This window comes from Ictalurus punctatus, chromosome 3 (genome assembly GCF_001660625.3).
Source record: "Ictalurus punctatus breed USDA103 chromosome 3, Coco_2.0, whole genome shotgun sequence".
Classification (NCBI taxonomy): Eukaryota; Metazoa; Chordata; class Actinopteri; order Siluriformes; family Ictaluridae; genus Ictalurus; species Ictalurus punctatus.
The window spans coordinates 23,664,777-23,680,512 of record NC_030418.2 but is presented as its reverse complement, the minus strand read 5'-3'; the positions used below and the strand labels follow the sequence as shown (position 1 = coordinate 23,680,512).

At 38.6% G+C, this 15,736-nt stretch overlaps 1 protein-coding gene across 1 annotated transcript in view; it reads right to left on the bottom strand.

The window, feature by feature from the left end:
- Positions 1-1,063: 1,063 nt before the first annotated feature.
- map4k5 (mitogen-activated protein kinase kinase kinase kinase 5) overlaps positions 1,064-15,736 on the bottom strand; it is a 49,814-nt gene continuing 35,141 nt past the window's right edge. The window contains exons 21-33 of the mRNA XM_017463938.3: positions 15,644-15,685; positions 15,164-15,248; positions 15,001-15,080; positions 14,773-14,833; positions 12,479-12,593; positions 10,879-10,937; positions 10,565-10,668; positions 10,284-10,461; positions 7,965-8,033; positions 7,783-7,875; positions 7,632-7,702; positions 4,230-4,285; positions 1,064-2,071 (exon numbers count right to left, since the gene is read on the bottom strand). Of these exons, the coding sequence (XP_017319427.1) occupies positions 1,984-2,071; positions 4,230-4,285; positions 7,632-7,702; positions 7,783-7,875; positions 7,965-8,033; positions 10,284-10,461; positions 10,565-10,668; positions 10,879-10,937; positions 12,479-12,593; positions 14,773-14,833; positions 15,001-15,080; positions 15,164-15,248; positions 15,644-15,685 (1,101 nt within the window). The 3' untranslated portion in view covers positions 1,064-1,983. The remainder of the gene's footprint in view (positions 2,072-4,229; positions 4,286-7,631; positions 7,703-7,782; positions 7,876-7,964; positions 8,034-10,283; positions 10,462-10,564; positions 10,669-10,878; positions 10,938-12,478; positions 12,594-14,772; positions 14,834-15,000; positions 15,081-15,163; positions 15,249-15,643; positions 15,686-15,736) is intronic.

Here is a 15,736-nt window from a genome sequence, read left to right as displayed (position 1 = left end):
CAGTGTTACACAATGCATGGTGCTTTCTAGCTCCTCAAAGTCTAAACATAAAAAAACATACAACTCAAAGCATGTGACACACTTGCATGTTTTACAACTTTTTCTTCTACAAAGATTTTTCTTTTTAATGCAGCATGCCAATGATGCCCAGGGTCTAAAAATATTGTAGCACTCCCTCTACTCTTCTAAACAGCATATCGTATTAGTTTAGTGCATTATTTATGGCCCTGACAGTGCTTAATATTTTCTGTAACTGCTAATGTATTTCCTTTTGTCCATCAGACCTGAACAGATCAAGAAATTTATATATTTTTTCATGTACATCAATTTTTTCCAATCTGTGATAAACCAAATAATCAAAGACAATTCTAAAAGCTAAATAAGTTATCATTAATAAAAAAAAAAAAAAAAAAAAAAATAAAAAATAATGTTTTCTACCTTTTTTTTTTTAAATTAGAGAATGTGGTATTATAATAATAATAAAAAATCTAATGTATGCATCAAGCTAATCAAGTTTAATACAAAAACAAAAACACTTTTGCCCAGTTTATTCAAAAGTTGTCAAAAAGTCGAGTTGAATATATTTGTACTCGCAAACTCAATTAAAATAGTAAAAGTAGTGACCAAATTAGAAATTTTGGAAGGTGTCGCACAAGCACACACCCGTTGACGTATACACTAGACGTCATACCTCATGTTTTAGTTATACTGGAATTACATGGGCTTTGACCACGGAGAAAGATTAGCTGTTAATTAGCTTGATTAGTTGGCTCAGGTGTGGTACAGAGAAAGAACAAAACATGCTGGACAGGGGGACTCCGCTGCTTTATACAACAGGTTTCAAACTACAAGTGCAGAAAACCCAGTCATGTGTGTAGTGCTGTAGCCCCGCAGGAGACCAGTGTGATCCCATGCTCAGTGATCCCTGGTGAAGGACAAATCATGAGGTAGAGCACTATATTACCAGAGCCAACCAGTACACATACACACATGCACCCGATCACAGATCAAACCAAAGTCATTTGTTATTTGACATTTTAATGAACGAAATCAAGACACTGGATTGTTAACGGTCTTTTTTTTATTACAAAAAAAAGCATACATTAGAACTAAAGCCATGGAAATACTCCGCAAGTCATAAAAACCTAGTATCTCCCATATTTTGTCATTCTTAAATACAAAAAACATTAATGTACAAAAGTGCTTACATGGTGCAAATACTGAATAAAAGATACAATAAAAAGGATACAATTTTACATCATAACTGCGTTCTAAAATGCAACCAAGCAGGATAGATTTATTTTATTACAAAGCAGTCGAATAAAAGATGCAGCTGAGTGGAGTCCTGCTCTTTGAGGAAGTCAGCTTTTGCTGGTGAGCTTTCAGAAACGCTACGTTTAAACTACAACACATGACCACAGCTCAATAATTTACACTTTAAATAGCCAACGGCAATATGTCCTTGCTTCCTTGTTCGCTTTTTGCTCAATTCACGCCTGCTAAATACTACCAAAAGATGATCTAAAGTCTAAGTCTGGTTTGAAGATACATTAGTTAGTTGCATACTGATTAGTCACACAGGAGAGCCTGTTTCTCAAAGGATTTAATAAAGCACACCTAAACAGTCCCCTTAAAAAAGGCACTTTATACTACAATTTCTGCAGTCTTGCCATTTGGTTAATATTTCTTCAGGCATTTTTAGATGTAAAATACATTTGCTGGAGTCATGCGGCTACTTTTGATCTGATTCTAAATTAGCCGTTTGCCAGTGACCGAGGCAGAAAGATGCACAGCATGGACCAGTTCGAAGGTTCACTCAGGGAATTATTAAGGCACGATCTGAAGCCTCTGCTCACTTTGTCTTCAAACCTTTGCTTAAACAAGCAGCATACTGCGAGAGAAGAGAGTTCACTGCCAGGCAGCTCTGAATCCACAATGTCAGAGCTGTGACTAGGTGAGGGAGCAGTATCAGTGAGAATCAGTCTAGTAACTGTTCTCATGGCCTGCCAGGATGTAAAGGTTGCTGAGAGCCGTCGGGTTATCAGTGGGCCTGCTCTCCAAAACCACCACCCTAAAAAAACAAAAAAACAAAACACCACTACACATCAGGGAGAGAAACAAAAGCACAGGGGATAGAGAAAGAGAAACAGAGAGATAAAGAGCACTGAAGTTGCAGATCGCTGCATTTAATTAGGAAAAATACCCATGCAGAGAGACTAGCAGAGAGAAAAGACGCAGAGTATGACACAAGACTGGTCGTGTCCTCAGCAGAAGGAGAGATGAGAGGGGGAGGCAGCGGGCACAGGGCATCAGATGAAATTACAGCACACAGACACACCAGCCTGGCACTGCCCGTGTCACAGTGAATAAAACATAAGAGTATAGGCAGAAAGGTGTGCGTGCAAGTGCATATGTGTCTGAAGGATGTACAGACCGGGGTTTGTGCGGAGAGCCAATCAAATCATATTCAATGAGAAGGAGGACCGCTAACCGAGCATTCGGTCCCTTTAATCGACCCTTCTGTTGTGTGTGACATATTAAGGACTTGTTAAGGAACAGGCTGTGACAGCAGAGCTCATCTCTTCCCAAAGACAGAGGCCAGAGCCTGGGGGCCCGAGGCCAATGCACCTGTTTCACAATGGATGAGAGCAACCTCTGAGTCATAGGGGAGAATGTGTGTGCGTAACAGACACCGTCTCCTCCCATACTGTACTCTTACAATGACGTTGTTCTTCCAGAAAGTGAGGCTGTTTGGGCTTGATAAAACTGACAACTCTACGTCTTCTCACTTTTCACAAACGGATCAATTCTAACACACTAGACCTTTATCTTCTATACACTTTATTAGGAACACCTGTATACCTACACAGTCATGACATTCTCAAACGAGCCAATCGCATGGCAGTAGTGCAAAAACAAAAGCATGCAGAGACAGGTCAAGAGCTTCAGTTAATGTTCACATCATAACATTAGAACGGGGAAAAAAATTCATCTCTGTGGCTTTGACTCCGGTTGCTGGAGCGAGATGGGCTGGTTTGAGTATTTTCTGCCGATCTCCTGGGAATTTTGTGTACAACAATCTCTAGAGCTCACGCAGAATTGTGCAAAAAAACAAAAACAAAACGTGAGGGGTGGTTCTGCAGGCAGAAATGTGATGATGATGAGTAAAATCAGGGGAGAATAGCCAGACTGTTTCAAAGTGACAGGAAGGCAGCTCAAAACAGTTTGGCCATTAACTCATATAACCACTCTTTAAAACTGTGGTGAGCAGAAAAGTATCTCAGGATGCACAATCTGTCAAAGATGGGCTACAATAGCAGAATTATTGGTTTCTAATCCTGCCAGGAATCAGATTACAGTGGGCATAGGTTCACCGAAAGCAGACAGCTGAAGACAGGAAAAACATCACCTGGCCAGATTAGTGTAGGGTTATAATTTGGTCTCAACAGCATGAATTCATGAACCCAAATCGGTCTTGTGTCAACAGTTCAGGCTGCTGGTGGTGGTGGTGATGTAAAATAGTGAGGAACGTTATTCTTGGCACACATTAAGCCCATTAATACTAGTCAAGAAGCGTTTGAATGCCACAGCCTATCTGAGTATTATTGCTGACCTCATGGCCAAAACTGTCCATCTTGTAATGGAAACATCCAGCATGATAATGCGCCATGCCTAATAAAGCACCATTGGGGATGTGGTATAATGGGAGATTCACAGCATGAATGTGCAGTTGACAGATTTGCAGCAATTATATGATGCAATCATGCCAACATGGATCAGACCTCAAAGGAATTATTCCTTGTAGAAAAAAAAAAGACAAATAACTGATGCTGTTCTGAGAGCATGAATGATATATTAATACATTCTCTCATCAACCTGTTCTAGAAAATTCTCTCTCGCTCATGAAACCCTTGTATGTCTGGGCCACAATGAAAACATTTTACTGATGTTTCCATTTACACTGCACATGCTCACGTCCCCACACACAGATCCCAGTGTGTCTCTCTTGTCATAGAAACTTAAGCAGTAAGGGAAATCACAGGCTCTCTGAGGATGGGAGGAGATGAGTTGGAAGGTGATAGTATGTTTCCAGGTAAAGAGGAAATAGAGAGAGAAATGAGACACACAGCACTGGGAACACTGCATGAATGAGTGGGTGAGTGAAAGACAGATGAACAGAGAAAGAGAAACACATGAGAGGAAGAAGCAGTCATGAAACTAGCACAGACCTGTCTGATCCGAGTAGTCGGAACACTCTGCTCGGGTCACAAATCTCCTGTGTTACCTGTAGGAAAGTACAAGATGAATTAATAAACACATGGAACATTAACCCAATATATTAATTGTCTGTTGGTCTAGGAAAACCACAATCAGGAAAAATATGGTTTGGGCCAAAACTAGGGGTTTCTGTCTATAACATATTGTACTTTCACTCCTCATCTTCACCAAAAATATTTTATTTATATTTCCGATGCTGTGGTTGCGGTAGTTGGACAGTCATGTGCTGTAGTAAAATTGACATAAGCCTTTTCAATTCAGTCTGCAATCAGATACTGGTGGTCCAAATGCCTGGGATGCTTCTGTGCAGCAATCAATGCCATAGCATCTTCGAAATACAATTTTCTTCCTTTTCAAGTTTGGGGTAACCAGACTATAAAATGCTAGAACCTTACTTGCAGTTGGCATATGTATAAAGGAGAAACAAGCCTGCAGTTTTTAAGAACTATAAACTCTATTTGGCCAAAATTATTTGGACACCTGACCACCATACCCATAGGTGGATCTTCCCTAAACTGCTTCACAATGTTGGAAGCACACAACTGAATATGATGTTTTTGTATGCTGTAGGAATATAATTTCCACTTCACTAGATCTAAGGGGTCGAGTCCAAACCTGTTCCAGCATGACAATGCCCCTGTGCACAAAGACATGGTTTGCCAAGATTGGTGTGGAAGAACATGAGCGGCCTGCACAGAGTCCTGACCGCAACCTCACTAAACACCTTTGGGATGAACTGGAAACACTGACTGCATCCCAAACCTCCATGCTCGACATCAGTGCCTGACCCCACTGATGCTCTTGTGGCTGAATGTACACAAATCCCCATAGCCACGTTCCAAAATCTAGTGGAAAGCCTTCCCTGAACTTGAGGACTAAATCTGGAAAACGACGTTCAAAAAGCACATATGGGCATGATGGTCAGGTGTCCACAAACTTTTGGCCATATAGTGTAAATATAAAAACATTTATTGCAGCAATTATTAACATTTTGTACATATACACTGTTGCCTACAAGAAGAAGAAAGGTTTAGTTAGGGACCAGCACAGACTTTATTTAGTCTTCTGTCCAACCATGGGTGAGACTCTGCAAAACTCATCTGCTTTAATAAATAAAGGCTTGGTATAATTAACAAAAAATATTCCAAACTCAAATCCAGTAAGAAAGTCAGACCTTCTAGAGATAAAAATAATTCTCAATCACTCTGCATACACTGGTATTTCCATGTTTCCTCTATTATGTATTTTGTTTAACCTCATATTTATTTTAACAAACAAATTGTTCAGTGCAAGGAAAGCAGACACCATTCAAGGTCCTATAATGACAACAGCCAAGTGCAGCACTCCATCATGACAGTAATTCCCCCTCACCTCTTTTTTTATGCAAGCACAGGCAATTACACCAGGTGACAGAGCCGGTGTAACACCCGTCACAGGCTTATGCTATAGCCCGCTATTCTCTCTCCCTTTTACACATACACACGCAATCAAGTGCACAGACTGGAACCCTGAGGGTGCTGATGGCCTTTCAGCAGGGTCATACAAGACAAAAACAGATGAATAATTTAAATGCTTTCTTTGAGCAGCTGCTACTTTCTGATTGGACATCAATTTTACATTACCTTTCACAATGTCTTCTAGAAAACACAGACTTTCATATTCACTTCACTCACTGAATCCCCCCGCCCCCACACCCCACACACACACAGGGTATTAGTTTTCATACAGAGTGGTTCACCTTCTGGTGATCTCTGATCTTTTATTGTTTGAATGATGCTGATCAGGTGAACATGACAGCGAGCAGGGTGACATATTGAAAGCGCTACCCATCCAACCACAGCCATATATCCAAACACGTGATCATCATAAATACTACAGAGAAAATTTAGGTGCCAAAAATAATCAATGATTCCTAAAGGCTTTTTGTAGTTCATGTCAAACCTATCCACATTATTAATTTGCCAGTTCATTAGCAGCACCTCACACAGTTTATCAGGTTACAATTCGTGATTGTGCATAGCAACAGATGTCCATACATCAACAAAAGGGGACCACCGCTGATTAAATGACTGAACCATCTGAGGAAAAGCGTTGATGTACACATTGTAGTATGTGCTGAGCTGGTATCAGGACCAACATCATGCTGTAAACTTCCATGCAACTTCATTAGAAATATCGACATGGTTTGTGCACCAACAGGTGTACAATTAGTAACTAAAGCTTATCTTTTTGAAAATCTGTTCAGCAGTGGTTTCATTTCACAGATGAACGGGGGCAGCAGATGGCTGACAAATTGTGCAAGGCGCCAGACGAGCTACAGGTAGATATACCTGATGAAACGCACCATGTGCATAGATACAGCGTCCTGTTTTCTTTATAAACTGGCAACTCTGCTTATATTAAACATCCACTGAACTGTCACAATAACCTCATCACAGAAATAACTGAGGAAAATATCTCCTGACAAGCTTCTTAATCTTCCTACTGTAAACCAAAGAATGCAAGTTTAAAAGATTATTTAGGGATAATTTAGAGGCCTAGATGCACACACTACGTGTAGCATAAATATTTACCCAAAGGGAGGCACATCACATTTGTATACCTACACATACAGTAGTGCTTGAAAGTCCTAGAAATAGACAAGAGAGCCAATAACACAAATGAGATACTTGGTCATTTATTTATTGAGGAAAACGATCCAATATATTACATCTCTGTGAGTGACAAAAGTATGAGAATCTTTGCTTTCAGTATCTGGTGTGACCCCCTTGTGTACCAATAACTGCAACTAGATGTTAAATGTATGAAGTGCAGACTTTGCTAGATCCCTTTCCTTTAAATAAAACAGGGCACTCACTCGCATCCCATTAATTGAAAACAACTGACTAATTTCACTTTCAAATTAACTGCTAATCCTAGTGGTTCACATACTTCTGCTACTCCCAGAAATGTAATATTGGGTAATTTTCCTCAATAAATAAATGACCAAATATATTTTTCTCTCATTTATTTAATTGGGTTCTCTTCGTCTACTTTTAAGACTTGTGTGAAAATCTGCTGAAGTTTTAGGTCATATTTATGCAGCTATATAGAAAATTCTAAAGGATTCACAAACTTTCGAGCACCACTGTAGTGCAACCCCTGTTCTAGTGTGGCAGCTTAATTATAAGAATTGCATAATAATTGGCAGATGGGTTGAATTAGATGATTTGGGGCAGTGTAATAATGATGAAGGACAGGATTTAACTAACAGATTGAAGCAAAACTCATAGCAATGTGTTAAGCTTGTAGCAAGTGCTCCCCTGGTATTCAGTATAAGCAGGATGAACGATAGCTTTCTTTTTTCACCATACCTCGTTAGATTTGAAGCTCTTCCCCTGCATGCCATGTTTCCAGAAAGCCAATACACTGTCCTGAAGACACACTACCACACACAACCAACCATTACAACCACATTTATGACCATGTTTATAAACGATACAAATGCCTAGATAACACACTTACCCACTGAGCCGATATAGAAGTCAAAGCTGAGTTCAGAAGACAGTTTCTTATTAGATTTTAGCCTTCCTTGCAGGTTCACTATCTTCAGATTTTCTGTAGGTGAACACACAACACAATGAAAAATATATCTACACAAGCATTTTTTATTTGAACTTCTGATCTTAAAAAGGTGTCATACTCACTGTCGAGGCAGACAAGCACCGTGTCTCTCTCCAACTGAGTAACATGAATTGCATCAACATGATTCCCCACTAGAAAGTAAGAGAAAGAGTGATTCATATTGTGAATGCATATGAATGTGTAATCAAATTAGAGCTGCAACAATTAATGAACTAAATCGATAATAATCGATTATGAAAATCGTTGTCAACGAATCTCATTATCAATTAGTTGGTCTACGCACGGCGTGTGTTTACTCGCTACGTTACTTCTCTTCCGAAAACACACTTCAGAGAGCAAATACTAAAATTGTGTCCCAAATGACGTACTATACACTTACACTATCCACTGCGTACTCTACCATCTAGTGTATGAATTTTAGAAAGGTAGTATTGTCTCAAATAAAAAACACTAGCGTTTTTTGACTAACTGGAAGTATAAGCCGCTTCCTAGTCGACGGCGCATGGAGTCATACGCATGTAATGTGTGTGCGTGTGTTCAAGTATATAGTCTCACTCCTTTCAATTAACTTATATTCCTTAAGATTTAAGGCAGAAGGTCCTATGCTGATTTAAGACAAAGAGTCTGAACAACTCTATGTAATTTATGGATATTCAAATACAATGATTTATGCATTACAAAGACAGTATAGCACTATGGCCTTGTTAATAGACAGTGGCAAGAAAAAGTACGTGAACCTTTTGGATTTTCATGGTTTTCTGAATAAATTTGTCATAAAATGTCATCTTATTATCCTAGTCAAGGGTACTGACAAATATAATGTGTCTAAAATAATAATACAAAAAAAAAAAAAAAAATCTGATCCCTCATGTCTTTATTGAACACACACATTCAACATTCAAAATGGCAGTGGAAAAAGTAAATGAACCCTTACAATTAATAACTGTTTGACCCCACCTTGGCAGCAATAACCTCAACCAGGCGCTTCCTGTAGCTGTGGATCAGACCTGCACATCGTTCAGGAGGAATTTTAGCCCATTCTTCCTGGCAGAACTGCTTTAGCTTCGTCATATTCTCATGTGTATGGCTCTCTTCAAGCCATTCCATAGCATCTCTATTGGGTTGAGGTCTGGGCTCTGACTTGGCCACTCCAAAAGGCAGATTTTGTTTTTCTGAAGCCATTCTGTTGTGGACTTGCTCCAGTGTTTTGGGTCGTTGTCCTGTTGCATCACCCAACTTCTACACAGTTTCAGCTGATGTACAGACATTATCCTGAAGAATTGTCTGATATACTTGGGAATTCATCTTCCCCTCAATGATTGCAAGCTGGCCGGGCCCTGATGCAGCAAAGCAGGCTCAAATCATGAGGTTTCTTCCACTATACTTTACGGTTGGGATGATGTTTTCATGATGATATGCCGTGCCCTTTCTACACCAGATGTAGTGCTGTGTGGTTTTTCCAAATAGTTAATCTTAGTTTCATCAGTCCATAAAACATTTTGCCAATACCGCTGTGGAGTGTCAATGTGCTCTTTTGCAAACTTCAGGCGTGCAGCAATGATCTTTTCAGTAAGCAGTGGCTTCCTTCGTGGTGTCCTGCCGTAGATACCCTGATTGTTCAACGTTTTACTTATTGTACACTCATGAACAGAGATGTTAGATTTGAAGGCATCATTGGAACTGGTTGTCATTCGGGGTTGTTTCTTTACCTCATTGAGGAGTCTTCATTGTGCTCTTCGTGTCATTTTGACTGGGCGCCCACTTCTGGGTAGAGTAGCAACAGTCCCAAAGTGTCTTCATTTGTAAAAAAAAAGTTTGCCTAACTGTAGACTGGTGAATTTCAAAAGTCTTTGAAATCACATTGTAACCCTTGCCAGCTTTACGTAAATCAACAATTCTTGATCATAGATCCTCTGAAAGCTCTTTTTGTCGAGGCATGCCTCACATAAGCGTGTGCTTCTTGTGCAGAGCAAACTCCAAAAGTTTGAGGGGTTTTTATCACTCAAAGTATCTGTAGTCCACACCTCCAAACTCATTTTCTTAACAAGACTCCAATGAGCTTTTTTTGAGGTCATTAACTCAAGGGTTCGCATACTTTTTCCACAAGCACTATGAGGTTTTTTTGGTTGTTCTCAATAAACAAATGAGGGATCCGATTTTTTTTTTTGTTATTATTATTTTAGACACATTATATTTGTCAATACCCTTGACTTGGATGAAGATCAGATCACATTTTATGACAAAATTTATTCAGAAAACCAAGAAATTCCAGAAGGTTCACATACTTTTTCTTGCCACTGTATGAATACATACTAAACAATTTATTCATTTTACATACATGCAAAATTTTAAAGAATTTTTGTATAGGAGTGAATGGGTACCTGAGCCAATATCAGTAAACCAGGAGGAACAGGAGTTGAGGTTGATGGTTTCAAAACGAACAACCTGGCTGGGCTCGGTTCCCTGACTGACAGCTACACATACAAGAGGGTACTCCTGCTCTGGCACCACCAACATTTCAAACACACGCAGAGGATTCGGCAGCGGGAAATCGAAGTGCTGCAGCAGGGAGGACAATGGAGACAGGAGAGTTTAGTAAAACTGCAGATATAGTCTCCTAATGTTTGTAAGCACCAAAAGCAATTTTCTGTTTGTTACTAACCTTTATTAGCATGAATCTCTGCATAGGTTCGTACCACTGTAACAAAACGATGCCATACTGCAGTGCTCCACACAGGTATTTAAAACCAGTGTATGGATTACGCACTGAGAGAGAGAGAGAGAGAAAGCTGGTTGTAAACTATGTTGCATCTGTGCTACAGCTACAATAACCATGTATAAGCAGCTACCAGCTTTCAAAAATCAAATACTTTTGATCAAGTCATGTCAGTTTAGCACTGTCACAATAACTTATCTGGCTACTCTGACTAACAGGAGTAACCAACAGAAGAAAACAAATTCGCCCATGTTGCTCACCGATGCAGCACTTGTGACAGCCCTTTGTATCAGGGATTTTGGTGGTCAGGGCAAATCTCCTGTTAAAAAAAAAAAAACACAGTAACAAATAAGCATAATTAACTTATGATGACAATCTAAACTGCAACAACATGGACATTATAGATCATTGACATTTTGATTATGCGGTTAACTGCTAATGAGCCTATAATTTTATATTTTTTTAAAAAAGAGCAAACATTAGTAGACTCTCACAGACCACCAAAAATTAAAAACTAATTATTTTAACTAAAAAAATAAATAAAAAATAAATAAATAAATAAAAATCACAGACATAATACTGCTTGGTACACATTAAATGGTCCAGCTTTTTTAAAACTCAGTCATGTTTTGTTGTTATATAGCTAGAGGTGATATTTTTATACTATTTAAGATCCATGTAAAAGCCACCACATTATCCTGTCTTCTTCAAAAGTCACCCTGTTAGGCTGTGATCCCAAGTGGCTTCTTATCCACTACATATGATTACAAATTGGATAACATAATGGCTGTCGAAAAACCCGTGTAAAGTACTATAGCACGAAAAAAAAAGAAATGCCTTTTGATAATTATTTATTTACATATAATATTTGTACTTTTTTGTATTTATACATGAGATTATAACCATTCCATTGTGGTCCAAAAAGTTACATTATTTCTAGACCTAGACCAAAGACAGACACTCAAGGACAAGACTTAATGGATCCAGTTATTCACCTGTGGAATAATACACTTAGGAAAGTACTTGAGCTATATCACATTAAGAGAATGCCGAGTGCCATGTCAGTAAATAGGCAGGTGTTTGTGTGTGCTGTGTTGTACGACTAGGTGGTACTATACAAAGCTGAAGTCATAGGTTAGGAAGGTAACATTGGGTTCAATTAAGGTAGTTGTAAGTTGAGCTTACAGTAGCTATGGGTTCAACCCAAGGCCATGCGAACACTTCTTCACCGAACGGTATGGCTCGGCAGCAAAAGTGAACCCAGGTCTATCCGTATCCTGACTGATTGCGTTTGTCGCTTTCCCATCTTGTAAACATTAAATGATACTAAATAAAATTTAAATGATTTTGAAAAGAAACGAGGTACATCTGATTTGATGTTAAAATGTGTATGGCTCTGTGACCCCCCTACCCCCCGATAGTGAACTAAGCATGACACACATTGGGCTTTAATGGCAGCGTACACATGAAAACTCAAGACTGACAATACTTTACATGTTGACTGAATATACTGAGAAATTTGAATCCAAACCAGATGACAAAAGGAGAAGTGTGTTTGTCTCAAATGCTGTTCTACACAATGTTTAAGGGCACCATTATATTATATTGTACCAAACACCGTGACTAGAAAACCATTTAGGATTTACACCCTAACTAGGTTATACATGGGTCACTTAAACTAAAGAAATAAATTGTTTGTAACTAAAAATAAAAATGAATCCGAGACATTGCTTTTTAAACTGAGATGTTGATCTTACATCTGCTAGAAATTATTACTTTCAGATAAGAGTAAGAAACTACATTAGACAAGATTTTTGTGCTGGTAGAAAAGCAATTGCAGCAAGAGACTAGCTTGTGTACCTGGGCAGTATCCTTTCAGGGAACCTGTGAGTTTGGAACTGTGCAGCAAGTCCAGGTTTTTTGAGCTGCTCAAACAGGCCAATTAGATTGTGAGAATACAGCTGGAAGGTTTTCCCTGAGGCAGAATGGTATTGACACGTTAAACACAGATTATAATGTTGTACAACAACGACAAGTGGCAAAGAGGCAACACAACCAAACAATTTAGCAGTGTCTCTGGACTTGTCTGGTGTCAGCAACAATGATTGCAAGCTAAGATAAGCACAGTGATGCAGATCTATAACATGGCTTAAAAGGAAACAATTAAAAGAGAGAGAAAGAAAGTGATATCAGATAGGCATGAATATGTGCACAGTGAGGAAAATGATGGTATGCTTGGTATGTGCAAGTGTGTAAGAGTGCCTTTACCTTCTGATTATGGTGATTTAGACGTTAAAGCAGTCAGCAGGGAGTGAGATCAGCCATGATCAGAGAGGACAGAAGAGACAGTGCAAAAGAGGAAAGAAAGAAAGTAAATCATGTAGCTACTATACACTGAATGAGTACGACAAAAGCAAAAAGCATGTTTATTATACAGTGACCTTATGAACTGTAGAGGACAGACTGACAGTAGGAATATGATGAGGCTTGCCTTGAGTTTAAATTCTAAATATATATAACCACGAAGGGCCCCTTATGGGGGGTAATCTATGCCACCTTTTCCTCTGCCTGATTTTTGCCCTAGAAAATATCTTGACCCAATGAGATTATACACATTTATTGTAATTTACTTTTAATTTAGTACTGCAATTTTCGCAATTTTTTGGGTCTGTCTATATTTTACACTTGCATTTATAGTTATAATTGTAATTGATAATTCTGCCCTTACTCCAAATGTCATTCTTCAGCCAAGACAGGTTTGTGTCCAAAACATGCTTATTCAGAATGAACACTAAAGCTATGAGGCTCATGTAATGCCTAGTGCCCATTGCATGCCTAAATCCCACACTTGTCTTAGCCTGTATTTCAACTAGTCTGGCCTTGGTGGCTTTTGACAGTGTATAAGCAGCATCTAAAAATGGATCTATAAAAATTATGATGCACTGTGCTTTTAAAAAAAAAAAAAAAAAAAAAAAAAAAAAAAAAAAAAAAAGTAATAGCCAGCTTAAGATAGGAATTGTTTTGCTTCTCATCATGTAGCTTGGTATCACTTCCCACAACCATGAAATGTCAGTGTGGCTTTAGGATATCCAAATTGTATAGAACAAATTCAAATGATAATATTGCTCTATACATATGGGTGCATCTCAAAAAATTTGAATATCAAGGAAACATTCATTTTTTCCAGTAACTCAATTAAAAAAGTGGAACTTTAATATATTCTAGATTCATTGCACATAGTGAAATTTCAAGCCCTTTTTTGTTTTAATCTTGATTATTACGGCTTACAGCTCATGGAAATCAAAAATCCAGTACCTGTACACTCTGTCCATTTTAATAGGTGCACATGTACACCTGCTCATTTGTGCAGTTATATAAAAATCAGCCATTCATGTGGCAGCAACATAATCAACAAAATAATGCAGATCAAGAGCTTTAGTTAATGTTAACATCAAACATCTCTGTGACTTTAATCGTGGCATGGCTGTTGGTACCAGATGAGCTGGTTTGAGTATTTCAGAAACTGCTGATTTGAATTTCACAAGTCTAAAGCTAGAATTAGCAGCTGTTTTCTCATTAAAGAATATGAATAAAGTAAGAGCTCAGACTTTGACACTAGAAGAAGGATTATGGATCTGCTGACTTAATGGAAACTTTACTGCCCTGAATAGTTTTCATCCTGAATGGTTTATCTAATGTATTTGTAACAAAGTGGCAGAGGCTCACTACTATCGTGGACCTTTATATCCCTCCTGAATCAGATCCAACCAGATTTAATCAGCTGTGCTGGGGTATTTTATGACCTTATAACCTTTGAGGCAAGTGCTAAAACTCGTGTAAACGGCACCAAACATGTCTTGGCTCATTGATTACATTTGTCGTAAGGGAAACATTTTGCACACCTAATTTTGACTAAACTGCAGTTTTGCCACATTTGGAAATTTATTTATTTATTTATTTTTACACTGAAATGCTTTGAAATAATTGACTGTTTTCCACCAAATCAAAATGCAAACTGAACTCTGACTTTGCTATAAAACTCACACCTACCTACACAGACGCAAAACAAACATTCATAAACACTGAATAAAAGACAGACATGGCTGGTAGATTAGTATCCAAACGTTTAATCGCAGTGTATTTGAGACACTTACCTGACAATGACATGAGGTTATTATTTATGACATAGAGCCAGGTACATCTCCGCGGAAACAGCTGAAACATAATCAGCATGCATAAATACTGAATGCTGAAATAGTGTTTTATACTCTGTTACACAGAGTAATCTCTCACATAACATGGATCAGGCTACAGACACACTGAAACACACCACATCCTTAATGGAAGATTCTAGAGGGAAAAGATCAGAGGTCAGCAAATACCTGCTCCATGGTGGCCTCATGTAACTCATTCAGGTTCAATGTGTAGATGCCATCCTCTGTCCCAAAGATCAAGTACTGATCTGCAACACAGGCAGACATTACAGGTATAAGAACCAAATGTTTCACGCACACCCTCGCAACAGGATGACTCTGAGGCAGCTACCTTTGGTATCTGGGTGAATCCATGAAGTGGCACAGTTGATTTTTAGAGGACAGCCATCAAACACTTTAGAAAAACATGCTCCCATCTAAATGCAGACAGAGACACAGTAAATGTACACAGGAATTCACAAAGTTTACTTTAAAGGGCATAGTAGGAATACAATAATAATGCCAGCTGGAATACCAAAATGAAGCCATCTAGAATAGATTAAAACAATTCACATCAGTATTGATTTAGACTCAGTGTCTGCTGCAATTGTGTGTTTGCTTGGAAATAAACAATTTTCAATGCAAAACAGATCTTAGGATATCCAAGATAGCACTGCAGTAGCTATACAGTTTCCCCACCCATGCTTTTTCTGAAAGTACACCAAAATTTACTACAAAGAAAAAAAGAAAAAGCAGCTCTATATGTGCACTGCAAGAAGACTTCCCTCACCTGATCAGGAGGAAGGCTAAGAAAAAGGAAATGAGCACTCACCAGCACTTTAGGGGTGGGTGGAAGGCCATTAATCACTGGCTTCTGAAAGCAGACAATATAACAGACTTTACAAAAGTAGTGTTGTGTTAACTC